This window comes from Microcaecilia unicolor, chromosome 2 (genome assembly GCF_901765095.1).
Source record: "Microcaecilia unicolor chromosome 2, aMicUni1.1, whole genome shotgun sequence".
In the NCBI taxonomy this organism is placed as follows: domain Eukaryota; kingdom Metazoa; phylum Chordata; class Amphibia; order Gymnophiona; family Siphonopidae; genus Microcaecilia; species Microcaecilia unicolor.
This window is the reverse complement of record NC_044032.1, coordinates 363,384,671-363,404,184: the sequence shown is the minus strand read 5'-3', so window position 1 is coordinate 363,404,184 and position 19,514 is coordinate 363,384,671. Positions and strand designations below refer to the sequence as shown.

The 19,514-nt window shown below is 41.4% G+C and overlaps 1 protein-coding gene across 1 annotated transcript in view; it reads right to left on the bottom strand.

The window, feature by feature from the left end:
* Positions 1–19,514, bottom strand: part of GSR (glutathione-disulfide reductase) — a 92,128-nt gene extending 72,614 nt beyond the window's left edge. The window contains exons 1-3 of the mRNA XM_030194514.1: positions 19,260–19,514; positions 12,310–12,336; positions 4,412–4,500 (exon numbers count right to left, since the gene is read on the bottom strand). Of these exons, the coding sequence (XP_030050374.1) occupies positions 4,412–4,500; positions 12,310–12,336; positions 19,260–19,460 (317 nt within the window). The 5' untranslated portion in view covers positions 19,461–19,514. The remainder of the gene's footprint in view (positions 1–4,411; positions 4,501–12,309; positions 12,337–19,259) is intronic.

Here is a 19,514-nt window from a genome sequence, read left to right as displayed (position 1 = left end):
AGTCAGGGGATCAAGCGGACTCCGAAGTGGGTAACGACTTGTCCCTTTTTGGCGGTTTCTCCCCTGGACCAGCGGTGGAAAATGTACTGGAACTGGAAAAGCCCCAGGAGGTTACAATGGAAGCTATTTGGTCGGCGCTCCAGAGACTGACCACTGAAGTTGCTAAATCCACACGAGAAATTTCCACGGTTGCTAGTAAGTTGACTATTATGACAGAATCGTATGAAGAAATTAAAAGAGAATCTGCTATCCAATTTGCTACAGTAAATGAAGATATTAAATCTGTCAAGATGACTGTAGACTCTCTTGTAAAAGATAAACTTTACACTGCTCGTAGATTAGAGCAGATAGAAAATTATAATCGACGCCTTACGCTTAGGATGTTAAATTTTCCTATTTCACCTGCTTTGACTCCTCGAGATTTCCTTAAAAAATATTTACAGGAGATCTTGAAGTTTTCCGATGCGGATATTCCACCTTGTAATAAAGTTTACTATTTACCTAAAGTGCAAAAGCAAGGAGAAGATCCTCAATTTCCAGTAATAGATATTCAAAATTTAACTGCACTATTAGAAGATTCCATGATAGAAATAACTTCAAGAGGGACTCTTATAATATCAATGGTCTTCGAACAGGATTTAAATATGATTATGAAAAAATATTTTAAATATTCGTCAGCTTTATTTTGTGGACAGAAAATATGGGTATATCCTGACGTTACCAAGATAACACAACAGCGACGAAAGCAATTTCTCATACTTAGAGATGAAGTAAAAGCGTTAGGCGCAACATTTACCTTAGCATATCCATGTAAATGCATAATTCGAATGACTGGCACTAAATATGTATTTTTTGAGCCTATTCAGTTGAAGGCTTTTCTGGACGCCAAAAAGCCAACTAGTTGAATAAGAACAATGATTGATATCAGCAAATAAGAGTTAAGAGATATAATATCAGGACTATGCCAATTTATGTTAAATTTTGTTCCTTTTTTTCCTTCTCTTTTTTAGAGTGATAATTCTCCTTAAATTTGTTTAGACTCTCCCCCCTCCTCCACTAATGATGGTCTAAGGAAGAGAGATAAGATAAATATATGTGACATGTATGCTTGATTGAAATATATTATATATATGTTTTATTTTCCTCTATAACTCTCTGTATTGCCTTACAAACGTGATTTGTTTGTATGAAATTAAAACCAATAAATATAATAATAAAAAAAAAAAGTGATGCATTGTAGTTAATGTTAATTCAAAGAAGAAAAAAAAGTCTGTTTCATCGGTCATCTGTGCATGTGGTGAAGAAGGGTGAATGGTAAATTGATAAACAGTGGCTGCCATATGACATGGGTTTTTCATACTTGTGGCAGAAGATTCCTGCTTACAATCTGACCTCATGTACAACACGGTCAAATTTTTGGACCCAAGAGCTTTACCATTACTTCTTCTATGCTTATCCTGTGTTTTCTTGAATTCTATCACTTTTTTTTTTTTGCATCTGTCACGATTATTGAGAAGCTATTAACCATTCATCCATGTGAACAAATATTGCTGAAAGTTATTCCTGAGTCTTCACCTTTCCTACCCCTCCTCATTTCAGTCTTCAGCAAACACTGCTTGCTTAATCTAGCTCAATATTGTGCCCTTTAGATATCTGAAAGTCTGTCAAATCCCTCCTCTCTCACCCTATTTCTATAGTGTCACTAGAGGTACTTCTTTCACTTTCCTCTCCTGAACACCTACTTATGTCTCAAGGGGCTCATTTTCAAAGCTCTTAGACTTACAAACTTCCATACGTTACTTCGAAAGAATGTTCTTTGAAAATGTGCCTACATGTCTCATAGGAATTTTGCAGCAGACTCTGAACCATTCTGGTTGCCCTTCTCTTAAATGTCAATATCCTTTCAGAAGTAAGGCCTTTGAAAATTGACACAATGCTCCACAACAGATCTCACCAGTGAACCATACAGTAGCATTACCACCTCCTTCTTCCTGCTCATTATTTATTTCCCAGAGCAACCTACTATTCCTCTGGGTCTGGCCACTGACTTCATGCACTACTTTGTAACCTTGGAATCACAAGATATCTTCATTTTTCACAGTCATTTATTTGAAATATCTGCCACTCTTATACCACATCCAAAATGAAAACACCTACGATACGATCACCCCAAGATCTCTCTACTGTGTGGTTCTCACCCCCATCTTGCATTCCTGCCATGTATTCCCACACTTTTTGCATTAAATCTTAGTTGCCAAACACTTGATCATCTTTTTCCTTACTCCATCAAGTGTTCCCCTGTTGTAGATCTTTGCATCATCTGCTAAAAGACAAAGCATTCATACCAACCCCTCTGCAATATTATTTATAAGAAAAAAAAACCTCAAAACACAATCCTTGAGACTGATCCCTGAGGCACTCCACTGATAACCTCTCTTTTCATGAAGTGAACCCAATTTCTCACTCCTCTACTATCTATCACTCAACTAGTTTCTAACTTTCTTCTAAATTCCCTGCATTTTCTGTTTCAGTGGTTGGTATGCTGGCAGAGCCAGAACTAGCAATGGGCAAGTGGGTCAGCTACCCAGACTACAATGTCTTAAGAAAAGGATCAACTGGCAACAGCTGAAGGTGCAAGAAGGAAGTTAAGGACAGGAGAGGATGGCAGCTCTCTCTCTCAAGTCTGATGAGCTAAAGTTGGAAATGGGACTTATTAGCATCAACAGGATCCAAACTCCAATGGTGTTAATTTACATTGCTGTCCAGTCTCCCACTCTTCCTTCCTTAGTTGCAAATGTTGAAATCTGTAGGTCTCTCAGCAGATCTCACTATTTGCATTACAAACTGGTTAGGCCTCTTCAGCTTGGAAAAGAGACAGCTGAGGGGGGATGTGATCGAGGTCTACAAAATCCTGAGTGGAGTAGAACGGGTAAAAGTGAATTGATTTTTCACTGTTTTACAAAGACCAGGGGACACTCAATGAAATTACATGGAAATACTTTTAAGTTTCAACATTTTTACTGATGATATAGCAAAATATATATCAATACTTTCACATAAACAGAAGTAACATAACATTCTTAAGTGTACTAGATCCATACAACCAGAGAACGCATCATCAACATTTTCCAATTTTCTCCCCCTTCATATCCTACCCTGTCCCTCCTACCCACCTTCTGAACATCCCATAATGATGTATTTGGGGCTGCGATATTCATATAGTCCACTGAGGCTACCACCTCAAGACTTAATTACCAGGAGCCGTTAACCACTCGCCCACCTCTGTCTAGTACAAGTTATGATCTGGCATCTAATTAAATGTACTACCCAACAAGAGGCTTGTACTCTTATAGCCTCCCGCGTATCTGCCAGACTCTGCTTATGTACTGTAATGCATAACATATATCCGCAGAGGGTGAGCATTATGCTCATGGAGAACCTACCACTGCAGTGTTCCCCAGAAGATCACCTTGCCTCAACACTCCTTCGCCAAAGAAACCGCCCCATCCACCACTTCCCTCCCCAAACCTTCCTCCTCCCCCGCTTCCTAATCCCTCCCCTCCAAACTAACTAGAAATAATACAAATAAAGAAGAAAAAGAGAAAGAAAACAAAACACCTCTCAAAAACCATTGAGTACCAAACTTCGTGCTTTGGATGACAAGAGATTGTATATATGGTCTCCAAATTTCCATGAACCGAGCTCTCCCTTTGGGGGAGGGTCTCACCACCCTACATTCGTGCCACAAAAGATCATACAGCTTGTTTCTCCACTGCCAATAATCCGGCGGAGCCACCTCCAGCCACCTGTTCATAATCAATTTCTTTCCCAATATGCAGGCCTTATGTATGAGTTGTTTCTGACCCTGTTGTTGGAGGGCAAAAAGTTCATATTTATCTAAGAGGATCCCCATTGGGGTAAGACTAATCCGTGACTGCACAAGACCTTCCAAATAGGTAAGTATCTCCATCCAGTATGCTTTTATGTAGGGGCATTCCCATAGGCAATGAAAGAATGTACCGTCCAACCGCGGACATACTTTTAAAACAAATAGGAGGAAATATTTTTTCACTCAAAGAATAGTTAAGCTCTGGAACTTGTTGCTGAAGCGGTTAGTGTATCTGGGTTTAAAAAAAGGTTTAGACAAGTTCCTGGAGGAAAAGTCCATAGTCTGCTATTGAGACAGACATGAGGAAGCCACTGCTTGCCCTGGGATTGGTAGCATGGAATGCTGCTACTAATTGCGTTTCTGCCAGGTATGTGTGGCCTGGATTGATCACTGTTGGAAACAGGACACTGGGTTAGATGGGACCACTGATCTGAACCAGTATGGCTATTCTTATGTTTTTATGGTTTGATTAGAAAGAAACAGGCAAAGAGATGTTTGTTTCCTATAATATTTTGAACTTACTTCCAGTGGAACTTTACATCAGAGGTGTGGAATCCATAGTCGGCGTGATCGTGGAGGTATTCAGCATGCACCGCTGTGTTCCACATTATCTGTTTGGAAGTATGAGAGGATTATTAAGCTATGAATGCGTGTTCAATGAACTCATTTTGCATAATGAACACTGTCCGCTTATCAGCATTTCCTTTCTCTTTGTTCTGGACGATAAAAGATATTTGTATAGACAATCTGACAGCAATGTCCAGCGTTCACAACACAGACAGCCTGAAACATTGCCATCTGTGATCATTTCATTTTGCTCACCGATCATGGTAATAAAAACCAGCTAAAGCTTTTAAGGCTGTTATTACTGATTTACAGCAATGATCAAATAAACCCTGCCTACAAGAACAGCTCCAGATTATAAGCAGAACTTATTTCTGCAATCACAGGGCTCTCATTACAAAGCCACACTAGCAATTCTGGTGCAGCAAATGCAATGAAGCCCATTCAATTCCTATGGGCCTCCTCGTATTTGCCAAGCAGGAATCCCTAGCACGGCTTTGTAAAAGGAGCACATAGACAGGTAATGTGTGTCTGTTCTTGCAATGCATATTTAAATAAAATGTACAAGTGTGTCTCTGGCCTCTCCAAACTAGACTCCAGGGAGTACATATGTATGGTCTATACAAAGTATGTGTAATTTATTTATTTTGATTTTGCTCACACCTTTTTCAGTAGTAGCTCAAGGTGAGTTACATTCAGGTACACTGGATATTTCTCTGTCCCAGGAGGGCTCACAATCTAAATGTACCAGAGGCAATGGAGGGTTAAGTGACTTGCCCAAGATTACAAAGAGCAGCAGTGGGATTTGAACCAGCCACCTCTGGATTTCAAGACTGGGGCTCTAACCACTAGGACACTCCTCCACTCCATTTCTTTGGCATGCTTAAGTTTTATGTTCATATACAGCCATGCAATTAAAAAAAAAAGGCTTTTCCACTAGTAAAATCGTTTCATATGGAAAAGTCTTTATTAATTTACTACCCCAAGAGTCTGTGTGAGGAGCGTCCTTGCATGATCAACTAAATGCATTTATAGTAGATATCAGCCATTTTATGGCTATGGCTTATTTACTTGATATACTGCTATTTCATGCAAAGCAAAGCAGTTTACAATAAAACTAAAATAAAAAAAATTTAAAAGGAAAGAACTCCAATTAAAATAGGAAAGAAAACTTAAAACCAATATGCAAACAATCTAAACCAAACATACAGAGATCATTCAGTTCTTCTCTGTCCAGAAGAGGTGCTGTGAAGACTTCCAGAGCAGAACAGAACTTCATTGGTAACTTATTTATTTATTTTTAGCATTTGTATCCCACATTTTCCCACCAATTTGCAGGCTCAATGTGGCTTACATTTGCCGTAATGGCGGTTGCCATTTCTGGGTAACAGAATTACAAATGGTATTCAGTTAAGGTGTATACATACATGGTAACATACATGGCACATATGCTGGGAAATTGCTTTTATACTTGGGGAAAAAAGGTAGAGTTAGAGTTAAACAGCTAATCTCAGTGTCTTTATTTTTAAGTTACTCTACTTATTAAGCAAAGGCAGTACAATTACACTGGTAATTGGGAAGCAAAACCAGTGCTGGGCAGACTTCTATGGTCTAAGCCCTGATCGTGACTGCTAGCAGTTAAGGGACTATTCTAGAGTTTACCATAGCATCAGTGTAGAACAGAGCTGATAGTGACTGGAACCCCCAGTTTAGAGTTTCAACTTTATTTTGCAGCTCAGCTTAAATTTCCATAGTGTAAAACCCTTTTCTCATTGTTTTAAAACTTAAACTTTCTGCCACAGCCTCCAGCATTAACACATAGCCTCTTGAAAGCACAGCAGGGCCTAGTTCAGTCTTCATTCCCACCCATCCTTCCCAATTCCTGCCCACCCCTAGCACATCTCTTAATTTATAGTCTTAATTTAAAGTCAGTTATTCTAAATTGTATAATAGGGGAGTCTTCATTACAGAGTTTTAATTAGATTTCATTACTTTCTGAGAAGCAAACACTAAATAAGTCACACAATATACCATATAATCTAAAGACTCTTTTATATTAGTCTAATATCCCTAGTACCTTAAGTAGTTTTAATTAAACAACTCAATAATACTAAGATGAAGACAGCAGTCCAACAGCGAGAGGGATGCTAATCAGTCTTTTGTACTGTCGCATGTATGATTATCTCCCAGTTGGCGAAAGGTTATATGTGTGTGCCCAATGCAAAGAGTTCCTAGCTCTCAGAAAACGAGTCCGTTCTCTTGCGGCTAAAGTAAAAGACTTAGAGGAGCTGAGGGAGACAGAGAGGTACATAGAGACCTACAGGGACATTGTAGAAACGTCCAAGTCTGCAGCCCCTGTGATGCCTTGGAGGAGGGAGGTCTCCTAAAAGTTGAAGTACTCACATGTAGAGTGGAGGAGTGACCTAGTGGTTAGAGCACCGGTCTTCACGTCAAGAGGTGGCTGGTTCAAATCCCACTGCTGCTCCTTGTGACCCTGGGCAAGTCATTTAACCCTCTATTGCCTCAGGTACAAACTTAGATTGTGAGCCCTCCAAGGACAAAGAAATATCCAGTGTACCTGAATGTAAAGCACCTTGAGCTACTACTGAAAAGGTGAGAACAAATCCAAATAAATAAAAAAAAGCAATATTCTCTCGCACCAAGGATGTGTCTTCAAGAACTTCTGTCCAGACAGAAAGGGTTAGGACAGCTGTTGTAGTTGGCAATTCAATCATTAGGGATGTAGATAGCTGGATGGATGTGAGGATTGTATGGTCACTTGCCTGCCTGGTGCAAAGGTGGCAGACCTCACATGTCACCTCGATAGGATTTTAAATAGTGCTCAGGAGGAGCCAAGTGGCTTGGTATATGTGGGTATCAATGCCATAGGAAAATGTGGGAGAGAGGTTCTGAAAGTCAAATTTAGGTTTAGGTAGAAAGCTGAAGTCCAGATCCTCCAGGGTAGCATTTTCAGAAATTCTCCCTGTTCCACGCGCAGAACCCAATGGGTAGGCAGAGCTCCGGTCTCAATGAGTGGTTGAGACAATGGTACAGGGATGAGGGATTTAGATTTGTTGGAACTGGGCAACATTCTGGGAAACAGGGAGCCTGTTCTGAAAGGATGACCTCCACCTTAACTGGGATGGAACCAGGCTGCTGGTGCTAACTTTTAAAAAGGAGATAGAGCACATTTTAATCTAAAATGGAAGAGGGGAGGAGTCAACAATCGCCCAGGAGCGCATGGTTCGGTGTAGTGTATCCTTGAAGGATACTACTGAAACAGATATTTAGGGAATCCCAATAGAGAGGTTTCAACAAAGGTAAAAGAAAAGGTAAAAGAAAGCCAGGAGTGTTTTAAGGAGAGAGTAGGGTAAAGGATGCACATTATCCTTATCAACTTCTAAGCAGCTTGTAAATGAAAGGAAAAAACACAAAGGAATCCTGTTTAGAAGGAATGGATCCACAGAATCTTAGCATAGACTGGGTGGCAACACTAGTAACTGGGAAGCAAAACCAGTGCTGGGCAGACTGGGTAGACTTCTACGGTCTATGCCCTGATCGTGACTGAATAGATATGGATGGGCTAGAGTGTAAATTTTAAGGGCCTTCGACATTAGCTTTAGAACTTTTAGAATAAGAACAGTGCTGGGCAGACTTCTATGGTCTGTGCCCTGAGAATGACAAGGACAAATCAAACTCGGGTATACATATAAAGTATTGCATGCCACGTAAAATAAGTTTTGATGGATAGTACAGGTCTTTATCTGTTGTCATTTACTGTTACTATGAAGTGTCTGTATACAAATGCTAGAAGCCTAAAAAATAAGATGGGATAGTTTGGGAATAGGACTTGATATACCGCCTTTCTGTGGTTTTGGCAACTACATTCAAAGCGGTTTACATTGTATATACACGTACTTATTTTGTATCTGGAGCAATGGAGGATTAAGTGACTTGCCCAGAGTTACAAGGAGCTGCAGTGGGAACTGAACCCAGTTCCCCAGGATCAAAGTCCACTGCACTAACCACTAGGCCACACCTCCAATATAGCACTAAATAAAGAGGTGGATATAATAGGCATCTCAGAAACCTGGTGGAAAGAGAACAATCAATTGGACACTGTGTTAACAGGGTGCAAACTATATCGCAATTATACAGTGGATCAAATTGGAGGGGGGTTGTGCTATATGCTAAAGAGGGAATGGGATCAAACAAAATAAACATTCTACATGAAACAGATAGCAGTGTGGAATCAATATCAACAGAAATTTCATGTGTGAAGGAAAGGAGTTCTTATAGGCCTATACTACCGTCCACCAGGACAGAACAAACAAACAGATGAAGAAATGTTTACAGAAATTAGGAAAGCTGGCAAATTCGGAAATATTAAAATAATGAATGATTTCAATTACCCCAATACTGGCTAGATAAATGTTACATCGGGGCGCACTGAGGAGGTAAAATTCCTAGACATAATAAAATGTTTGCTTCTTGGAGCAACTGGTCCAGGAACCGACTAGAGGAGGAGCCATTTTAGACCTAATCCTTAGTGGAATGCAGAGCACAGTATGAGAGGTAATGGTGTTGAATCTGCAGGGAATCAGTGACCATAACATGATCAAGTTTGAGCTATCTAGAGTGAAGCCACAAAGGAAATCTTCTGTAGCATTTAATTTTCATAAGGGTAACTATGATAAAATGTGGAAAATGGTTAAAAAGAAGCTAAAAGGATCAGCTGCAAAGGTTAGGACTTTAAACCAGCCATAGACAGTGTTTAAAATACCATCTTGGAAGCCCAGACCTGATGTATTCCATGTATTTACAAAGGTGGAAAGAAGAGAAAACAACAGCAAGCATGGTTAAAAAGTGAACTGAAAGAGGCTATTAGAGCCAAAAGAATGTCATGAATGGAAAAAGGACCTAAATGAAGAAAATAAGAAGCAACATAAGAACTGGCAAAGAAAGCTAAAACAAAATATGAAGAGAAACTTGCCGCAGAGGCAAAACTCACAGCAACAACTTTTTCAGGTACTACAGAAGCAGAAAGGCTGAGGGAATCAGTGGGACCGTTAGATCATTTAGTAGCAAAAGGGGCACTCAGAGAGACTGAATTAATTCTTTGTTTTGGTCTTTATGGAAAAAGATGTAAGAGATCTACCTGTACGGTTTTCAAGGGTGATGATGCAGAGGAACTGAAAGAAATCTCAGTAAAGCTGGAAGACATTATGAGCCAAATTAACAAAATTAAACAGTAGTAAATCACCTGGACTGGATGGCATATATCCAAGAGTACTGAAAGAACTCAAATTAATTACTGATCTGCTATCTGTAACCTGTCATTCGTCCGTAGTACCTGAAGACTGGAGGGTGGCCAATGTAACACCAATTTTTAAAAAGGGTTCCGGGGGGGGGAACTAGGAAATTACAGACTGGTAAGTCTGATGTGAGTGCCAGGCAAAATAGTGGAAACTATTATAAAGAATATAATTACGGAACACAAACATGGTTTAATGGGACAGAGTCAGCATGCAGTCAGTCAAGGGAAGTCTTCAGTTCTTTGAAAGTGCGATTAAACATGTTACCAAAGGTGAGTCGGTTGATGTAGTGTATCTAGATTTTCAGAAAGCTTTTGACAAAATTCCTCATGAGACTCCTGAGAAAATTAAAAATTGTGAGATAGGAGGCAATGTTCTCTTGTGGATTAGGAATTGGTTATTGGACAGAAGACAGAGGGTAGGGTTAAATGGTCATTTCTCTCTATGGAGGCGGGTGAATAGTGGAGTGTTGCATGGATTCGTACTGGGATTGGGACTATTTAACATATTTTATAAATCATCTGGAAATTGGAACGACAAGTGAGATGATTAAATTTGCAGATGACACAAAACTATTCAAGGTTGTTAAAATGCATATGGACTTTGAAAAATTGAAGGAAGAACTTAGGAAATTGGAAGACTGGAAATTCAAATGGTAGATGAAATTTAACGTGGACAAATGTAAAGTGATGCACATTGGGGAGAGTAACCGAAATCACAGTACCTGATGCAACGGTTCACCTTGGTGGTCTGCACCCAAGAAAAAGATCTGGGTGTCGTTGTAGACAATACCCTGAAATTTTCTGCTCAGTGTGTGGCAGCAGCCAAAAAGCAACCAGGATGCTAGGAATTATTAGGAAACGGATAGTAAGACCAAGAATATTATAATGCCTCTGTACTGCTCCATGATGCAACCTCATCTTGAGTATTGCATTCATTTCTGGTCGCCGTATCTCAAAAAAAGATATAACGGAATTAGAAAACATTCAAAAAAGAGCAACCAAAAAAGGGGATGGAATTCCTCTTATATGAGGAAAAGCTAAAGAGGTTAGGGCTCTTCAGCTTGGAAAAGAGAAGGCTAAGGGGAGACATGACTGAGGTCTACAAAATCCTGAGTGGTGTACAATGAGTAGAAGTGAATCGATTTTTCACTCTTTCAAAAAGTACAGAGACTAGGGGACACTCAATGAAGTTACATGGAAATACTTTTAAAACAAATAGGAGGAAACATTTTTTTTCACTCAAAGAATAGTTAAGCTCTGGAACTCGTTGTTGGAGCGGTTAGCGTATCTGGGTTCTATGATTAGGTTTCAATTTACTGTCTTCCAGTTTATTGTATTTATGTTTATTCTTATTTTACTATTGTTATGCTGTTAACAAACTTGTAAGTTTTAAGTTAAACTGTATCTGCTGTACACCGCCTTTGGTGAATCTCTTCATTAAAGTGGTTAATAAATCCCAATAAATAAATAAAATAACATAAAAAAAGGTTTGGATGAGGTCCTGGAGGAAAAGTCTTATTTGCCATCCCTTTCCTAATAATTCCTAGTATCCTGTTTGCTTTTTTTTTTTTTTTTGCTGCCACCGCACACTGAACAAAACATTTCAGTGTATTGTCTACAATTACACCTAGATCTTTTTCTTGAGTGCTGACTCCTAAGATGGACCCTAGCATCAGGTAATTATGATTTGGATTCTTCTTCCCAATGTGCATCACTTTGCATTTGTCCACATCAAATTTCATCTGCCATTTGGATGCTCAGTCTTCCAATTTCCTAAGGTCTGTCTACAATTTTTCACAGTCCACATGTTTTGACAACTTTGAATATTTTTGTGGAGAGGCAGCACAGGCCATTTTTAGCGTGGCTTAGTAAAAGGCCCCTCGGACTGTAAGCTCTTCTAAATAAGCAAAATACATGGATATATATCTCATTGAGCCCTCAGATTTAGAAAGGCACAAACACTTAAATTTAAAATCCGTTCATGTAGAGCTGTACTTTTTTGAATACATAACCACCAGGTACTGCAGCCATAATAATGGGGTTTAACATAATTTTTCACCTTCATTCTTCACAGAGAACACAATTTTTATTGCAAGTTCAAAACATCAGTTAGCACCAGGCTTTCCAAAATTTTGGATTTTCCAAATAACCACAATAAATATACATAAACTCAACATTCACAGGCATCTCATTACCTGGAACAGAAGAAGTAGAGTTATAGACAGTCTTCCAACAAAGTAAACAGATGCAAAAACATGTGTTCATCTGTTTCCTGTGTTGGAAGACTGTGTACAAACCTTCTTCTCCAGTTTCTGTTGCGATACTGTAGTGGCTTGCTTGTTCCCCCACCTTGGTGATCCTTTCTTTGGTTATCTCATTAACTGCCCATTTCTCTCATACGTATCCAAAACCTGACTATGGGGTCTCCAGGATAGGTTTGGGAAAGCCCCCTGCCTCAGGGACTTCACTCCTAAATCTGTTTCAGCCCTCGAGGAAACAGCTTTGAGACACAGCATTGTACCAGATGAAATGCAATTACCTTTTTTGGTACACAGCCAACATTCACCTGAAAAAGATAAAACAGTCAAAATGATCAAGGGAAAAAAAAGCACAACAAAGAAAGATGGAATAGTTTAGCAGGGAGAATAATTATCATCTTCGGAATCAGATGAAACTGAATTTTATTTATGAGACTTATACCCCACATTATCCCAAAGTGGCTTGGGTTTAATGTGGCTTACAAGCGATAAACAACATTGACTAACAATAAAAGGTTAACAGTAAGCAAAACTTACTAAATCACGCCAAAATACACAGTTATTACTATCAGGGAAGCACTGAAGACAAATAATATCGTTAACAGTTGAGTACGGCTTTTAATAATGACAAAATATGATTCAAAAAGAATGTTTTCTGGCAGTCAATAAGATAAAGTTCTTTAAATTTATCACATCTTGTTTGGAATGCCTTCCTTCTTTCTATCAGACAGCTAAATAATTACCAAACATTCAGAAAAGCGGTGAAGACTGTCTTATTTTGTGAACATCTGCTAAACAAATCATGTTTATCCCATGTGCCTTTGGTCTTAAATGAGAAAATGTATCTATTAGTGTTTTCACTTGTAATTCCTGGATTGTCCCTGTCTTCTTAAATTTTTTTGTGCATAGAGCTGATGTGTTTTTGTTCCTGAGGGGGTGAAGAGCAAAACATAGAGGAGGACAAAAAAAAAAAAAAAAAAAAATTTATGGGCTTAATCATTTTATAAACCACTAGAACTGGCATCTGCATCAGTGTTCTCAAACCTGTCCTGCAGGACCACCAGTCAGTCAGTCAGGTTTTCAGGAGATCCCTAATGAATATGAACCAGACAGATTTGAATGCCTGTCACCTCTATTATATGCAAATCTCTCATGCATATTCATTAGGGATCTCCTGAAAATTCAACTGACTGATGGGCCCGCAGGTCAGGTTTGAGAGCCACTGTTCTACATCACCATCCATTTCTGGGACACCAGCATAACTTTATTTGCATGGATATTCCTTGCAAACATTATCACTTGCATTTAGTTACTGATTTATTTTGGCATGACAGTTTTCTTCAGTCAGATTTCCAAGAAATTTGCTTCTGCCAGGAACCTTAATTTGTCGCTCTCTGTGGCTCCCTCCTCCCCCCACTCGAACACTCCTATTTAATCTAGCAAAGTGTTACACCTTTCAGCCAGAGATCACAACTGTGACACAGTAAAGGATGAATATATATTTCCACGAGCCATCAAGTGCCATTGATAAGTTTACCTGCTGTCCCCAGCCTGGCCAGCCAAAAAGAGAAGTCAGACCTAGGAACTAAACCAAGACCTCCAGCATAGCACAGCACAATCCTAAACCAGCAAATCAATCCAAAACCTGTTTTTTTTTTAAAGATATTGTTGTGGGGGCCTCCTGCCTGGAACCTTGATAATACACGAGTAAATATAATACAGTAGTAGCAGATTTAGGTCCATCTAGCATTGTTCTTCGAATAAAACCAAAAGAAATCCACCCATGTGGCTTGCCTGGGGGTGCCTAATCATTTTAGCCTGGCTTAACGGGTTTAAACTGGTGCAGGGCAGGCAAGCCCTTCAACATCCTGGACTCACTCTCTCATTCATCACTCATGTTTCACAACTGTAAATGAGGTTTCATACCCATGCATGTCAAAAGCAAAGTTGCATAACACCTGTTTTGCAGTAAATAGTAGGGGTGGTGGCACTAACAAAAGGCTTGACTGCTCTCTTTTTTTTTCCATATGCAGACATGTCATTACATATTTCACTGGTCAGAAAGGCAAAGAGACAAGTGAATATCAATCTTGCTTCACAGTTCAGTCAGCCAGTGTCACAGGAATAAATCCACCACTTTACTGTCTGAAGCTTCAGTAAATTTCATCTGATGAACTTCCCCCTCTCCAGAATCTGCAGACCTCGGCCACAATAGCACTTGACTAAGCAGTGCACCCTACAGCAGTGTTTCCTAAGTTAGCCCTGGAGTACCCCCTTGCCAGTCAGGTTTTCAGGATATCCACAATGAATATGCATGAGATTGATTTACATACACTGTCTTCATTACCTGCAAATCTCTTTCATGCATAATCATTCTGGATATCCTGAAAACCTGACTGGAAAGGGGGTATTCCAGGAACAACTTGGGGAAACACTGTCCTAACTGCCCATAAAATCAACAAGGCAGTTCAGCTCCCACATAATTATGTCAAGACAGCAAAGTTTAATCAGCAGCCCTGCTAACACAGTAAGCGTGTACATGTCTTCTTTAAAGTGAGACACCTATTAAGAGTGTCCTAATGGGCAACAGGTTCTCTACCTGAGAGAAAGCCAAAGCAGAATTTGGCAGAGAATCAAAAGGAGCAGTGAAGTGATGGGAAATGATAAAGGTGAAGTCCTCAAGTTTGTGCCTGACGACTATTATTGCTACTGCAGAGACCCCTGAAGGCCAAAGAGACAACTCTCAGTGGAGACATCTCTCTCTAGTTTTCAGGGCGTGCCTACACATGCTGTCTAAAAACGGGAATATAAAGAGGGAAGAGCAGGGCATGAAAAAAAATGAGGGGGGAATGCTACTCATGGCATCTAACACAATAATAAAGTTTATATGAGCCCTGGATGTCGAAAAAGTATACCCCAACTTCAATTTTCCTATTACCCGTTCCACTGGTGGCAGGTAAGTCAAAAAGCATTACTGGGAAGTTTCTCATTTCTAGGAGTGAGATTTTAGGCCAGTCCTGAATTTCTGGCAACCGTATACTGAAGCAGGACCTGCAGCGCTAATTTCAATGGGTAGCATTAAGGGCTACAAAAACACACAGGTATGGTATGTAAATTCAAAATCTCTCACTAATAGGAATGGGTAACTTGGCAGTTCAGTTTTTATCATTGCTCCTCCCCCTCTCCTGGACCACTTGAAACACATCCCTACCCTTCTTCCTTCCAGTCTGGACCCCTCCTATTGCCTTCCATTATTTCCTGCTATCATTCTTCAGTATCTTGTTGGTACTGAAATCCCATCTACTACCAAGTCAGTCACCGCAGCATCTACTTGCTTCCAGACAGACTATTCTTAACGTGCCTAGTGAAGAGACGTCCTCAGCTCTAATCCCGGATGCTCACTACCAGGCCTAATTTTCAGAGCGGATAAAAACACGTTGACTAACCCGGCCCTTGGACCAAGTAACTGCAATTCTAAATCCAAATGTATCTGTCCACGATAAATATCCCTCATTCTCAAAATTGGATCTGTTTGCAACCCTTGTGGGTCACAGAAGAGAACCTCTGAGCTAGCCCCAGGCTGCAAACACAGTACAGGTCTCAAGGCATCCAGAATGAATACTTTTAAAGATGTCTGCATATAACTGAGCCATGTTAATATGCATAGTTTGCTACCCACAAAAAAGGCCTATCTGCACCCCTTTAGATTTGATAAGCTTCTATCTACAGGGACTTCCCCTGTAACCTGCACCCCGAACTGTGTGAATTCACAGGCCTCATCATTCCTTCTCTACTAACTTAGGAGTCAATGCAGAAAGCCAAGTGGTAGAACTGTGTGCAGATGGCTGAGCATGCAGCTTCTACCGTGAGCTTAAAATTGCGCCTTGCAGAAAGCTAATTCTATGCACACAGAACTCGCATACTAATCAGGAGATGCCTGCCAGACACATGTACACAAAGGTTCAGGAGTAAGTGCAGCTTCTTGTGTGCTGGCATTTTTATTTTCTTCGAAAATGTGCATGCCTATGGCTGTTGTTCTGCACGTAAAATATCAGCCTTGCAAAGACTTCTTGCAAATTAAAATTTTGTAAGACTGATATTCACATTCAAGACAACAGACACAGATCTGTGATTTAAAGTTGTAGATACTGTTCTGGCTGGACAAAACCCCAAAACTAGGCATTATAAATCAAAAAAGGGGGCATGAAACCCTCTCAACCAACCCTTCTACGCTGCCCCAGACCTAACAAAAATATTTCCGGCATTGAACACACATCAAAAGCCACTGTTTTCTTTTGTGAATTGCAGCGGAATACTTAATGGCCTCATTACCATTCATTTTAATGTCTTCCACACCAGTTAACACCCACACTCAACCCTTCTCTGCACTGCTCGGTCAGTAAAATGCACATATAAACCACAATAATCACAGAGTTAGGTTCGCTGTTGCATCAGCCTCTCAGACCCTGTGCTGACTGCTATTGCTAAACATCTTGCAAAAATCCTCACGCCCTTCTACATTTTTCATACTCTGCTTGCTATGAAAATACAATTCAAAATAAGATGTTTTCATTTCTTATTCTTAATTACTTTGGGGCCCTTTTACTAAGCCGCGGTAGGCAAAATGCACTGCTGCAGGATGCGCTGAGGGAGTGGGCCCATCAGCGTGCTCTAATCCTGTGCTGAAAAATATTTATTTTTTAGCACAGGTGTGACTATTGGCAGAGAGTAGGCGTGCCCTGCGCTAATCAGGTAGTGCAGGCACATTGCCATGGGGTTAGCATGGGAGTCTTTAGCGTCAACAAAATAGGTGCCGGTACAGGTTCCTGCGGTAATGGTCGAGTGCTAATTGGGAAATTAGCACACGGCCAGTGGCGTAGGAAGGGGGGTGGTCCGCCCCAGGTGTACGCTGCTGGGGGGGGTGTCGGCTCCGCTGGTTCCCTGCTCCCTCTGACCCAACCTGTTCCGGGGCAGAGAGAGCAGGGAACCAGTGGAGCCGACCCAGCTCCCAGCAGCATGCACTCGGGGTAGACCGGCCCTCCTGCCCCCCCTCCTTTCTTATGTCACTGGTAAGAATGCACTCCGGGGGGGGGGGGGGTCGATGCGCTGAGGGGGATGCGCAGCGGCGAACCGCCCCGGGTGGCAGCTGCTCTTGCTACGCCACTGCACATGGCCATTAAAGAAACATATGGAAATGCGACCATTTTACTGGTACACTTAAAATGGCTGCAGCTCGCAGAAAACCAAAGCTGGTGCTGGCCATTTATTAGTGCGGCTTAGTAAAAGGGCCCCTTTGTGTTCTTTCCCATTGAAAGTGTAGGGTATGTTGTGCAAATCATTGAAACAAACTCCTGCTTTAATGCATTCTGAATTGTATTGTTTAGACTATTTGTTTTCGCCAGGTGGCTTCTTTCTGGTCCTCTGGGCTTCCAGCCACTACTTTTATTTGCAGCTACCTAGGCCCATCCACCTGCCCATTTTTGCACTCCTCCACTTCTTGCCTAGTCCTGCACTAGTCAACACCCCTCTTCCCTTCACCTAGTATAAGGGGTATCTAAGTCTTTTCAATAGTGGGCCACATGATCAGAAACATGTGTGCTTGCCAGTTGAGTATTTTAGCTTTTTACAGCATGATTTAAACTCATCAAATGTGAGTGTTTTCTGAAATCATTACTTTCTACCCACCAAATATCTGTGTAGTTCTTCAAAATCATGTATGCTAAAAAATCTCAAGTGGTGTCCCCAAGGTCAAATGGGTCATATCCTAGACAACCATGACTTAGTCCATGCCTTGTTTCAGCTCTGCTTCCACTTTCCCGGTTTCTCTGCAATGCAGAGTCTGCATCCCTTATCACTACCATCCTGCACAGGATCTTATCTCATAGCTTCTCCTCTGACAGAAAACCACCTCTCATATTGAGCCGCGCCACCAAAGGAGCCATGCGACATGAATCAATCCGACAAAACTGCAAGCTCCTCCCCCTGCACTTCATTGGTTAAGGATTACTTTGCCAGCCAACAGGCTGTGTGGAGAGGCGGGCGCAGTGGCCGAGGAGGCACAATCTCTTCCTTCCTGCTTGCTGAGCTCTCTGTTCACGTTTGTTGTTTTTTTTTTTAATCCTTAAAGTAGGAAACACCACAACAGTCCCTGTAAGGATGTAAATATCATTTCACAAGTTAACGATTTACTGGCTGTTTTAAAATGGTTAACCCTTTAAATCGGAGGCGTAGTTTGGAATGGCCGTAGGGGAGGGGGAGGGAGGCACCCACCCACCCAAAGTTGCAGGTGCTAATTTTGAATTGGCCCGTACAACAGCTCGTGCTATCTGTCCCTTAGCGGATCCCTGGCTTTTATGCTAGAAAATATTTAAGACTAAACATGTGATCTTTTAATTTGATATTTTACTTTCCTGGTTTGGAGACAGGACGGAGTCTCCCACCCAATAAAGGAGATTTTCTTACATACATCTGCTATCCAGATCAAAGGGCAAATCATTGCAGTGGCTGGGCTAGTGAAAGGATGTGGGCAATGGGTGGGAGACTTGGGTAAGTGCAAATTAAGGTTTATGGCACTAGATCCCAAATCCTATTCCAACATACCTTGGACCCTACAAAGAGGAAACAAAGCCCCCCCCCCCCCCCCCCCAAAAAAAAAAGCCTGATAAACCGCTTAACAGCCATAAATATTTACATAGATTTTTCATTTTCAATCGGTGTGCCTCTCGACTAGAGAAAAACGTACTTAGGTGTGGCACTAAAACTAAAGTGCTTCTAAGGAATATGGTGCTGGTGCGATCTGGCAAGCCTAGGCAGTGGAAATGTGGTGGGGGGGGGGGGATCTCCGATATGAAATCCCTGTTTTCCCACTTAAGCAGCAAATCCCTTGAAAAGCACACAGAGCCAAAAGACTCACACCCTAGCAACCAAATCATGAACCCCGAGGGTGGCTGCACTTTCCTTTCTACTGTACTCATAACTAGGATCCCGAGGATCCCGCAGATCTGGCTTTTACACCGTCCCTCATAACTAGTGCCTGCTCCGCGAGTACCGGAGCACCGCAATACTAAGCAAACCCCTTCACCGAGTCCAGAGAGATATCATTTACTTTTTTACATTAAGTTTTACACCTCCGATCACTTTGAAAAGTTGGCTCCTACGCCAGTGTTGTAACAGCAACAGCGTAGCGCAGCCTCAGAGGGACCCTGCCTCCAAGGGAGTCCCTTGTACTCACACAGGTGCCTCCTAGCCTACCGCTCTCCACCACTGCCGCCCTGGCCCCGAGCTCGGATGCCCTGCGGGCACTGGCTAGCCCGCCCGAGCCACCGCCGATGACTAGGTAGTCTAGGGCGCGGGAGCTCATGTTGCTGCTGCAGGACAGGTGGCGGCTGTGGCTCAGGTAAACTCTAGGCAGCAGCCGCAGCAGAACCAACATTTGGCATAACGCGGAAGCCAGGCCTGGGCGCGGGGAGGGGGAGGGTTGTGGAAG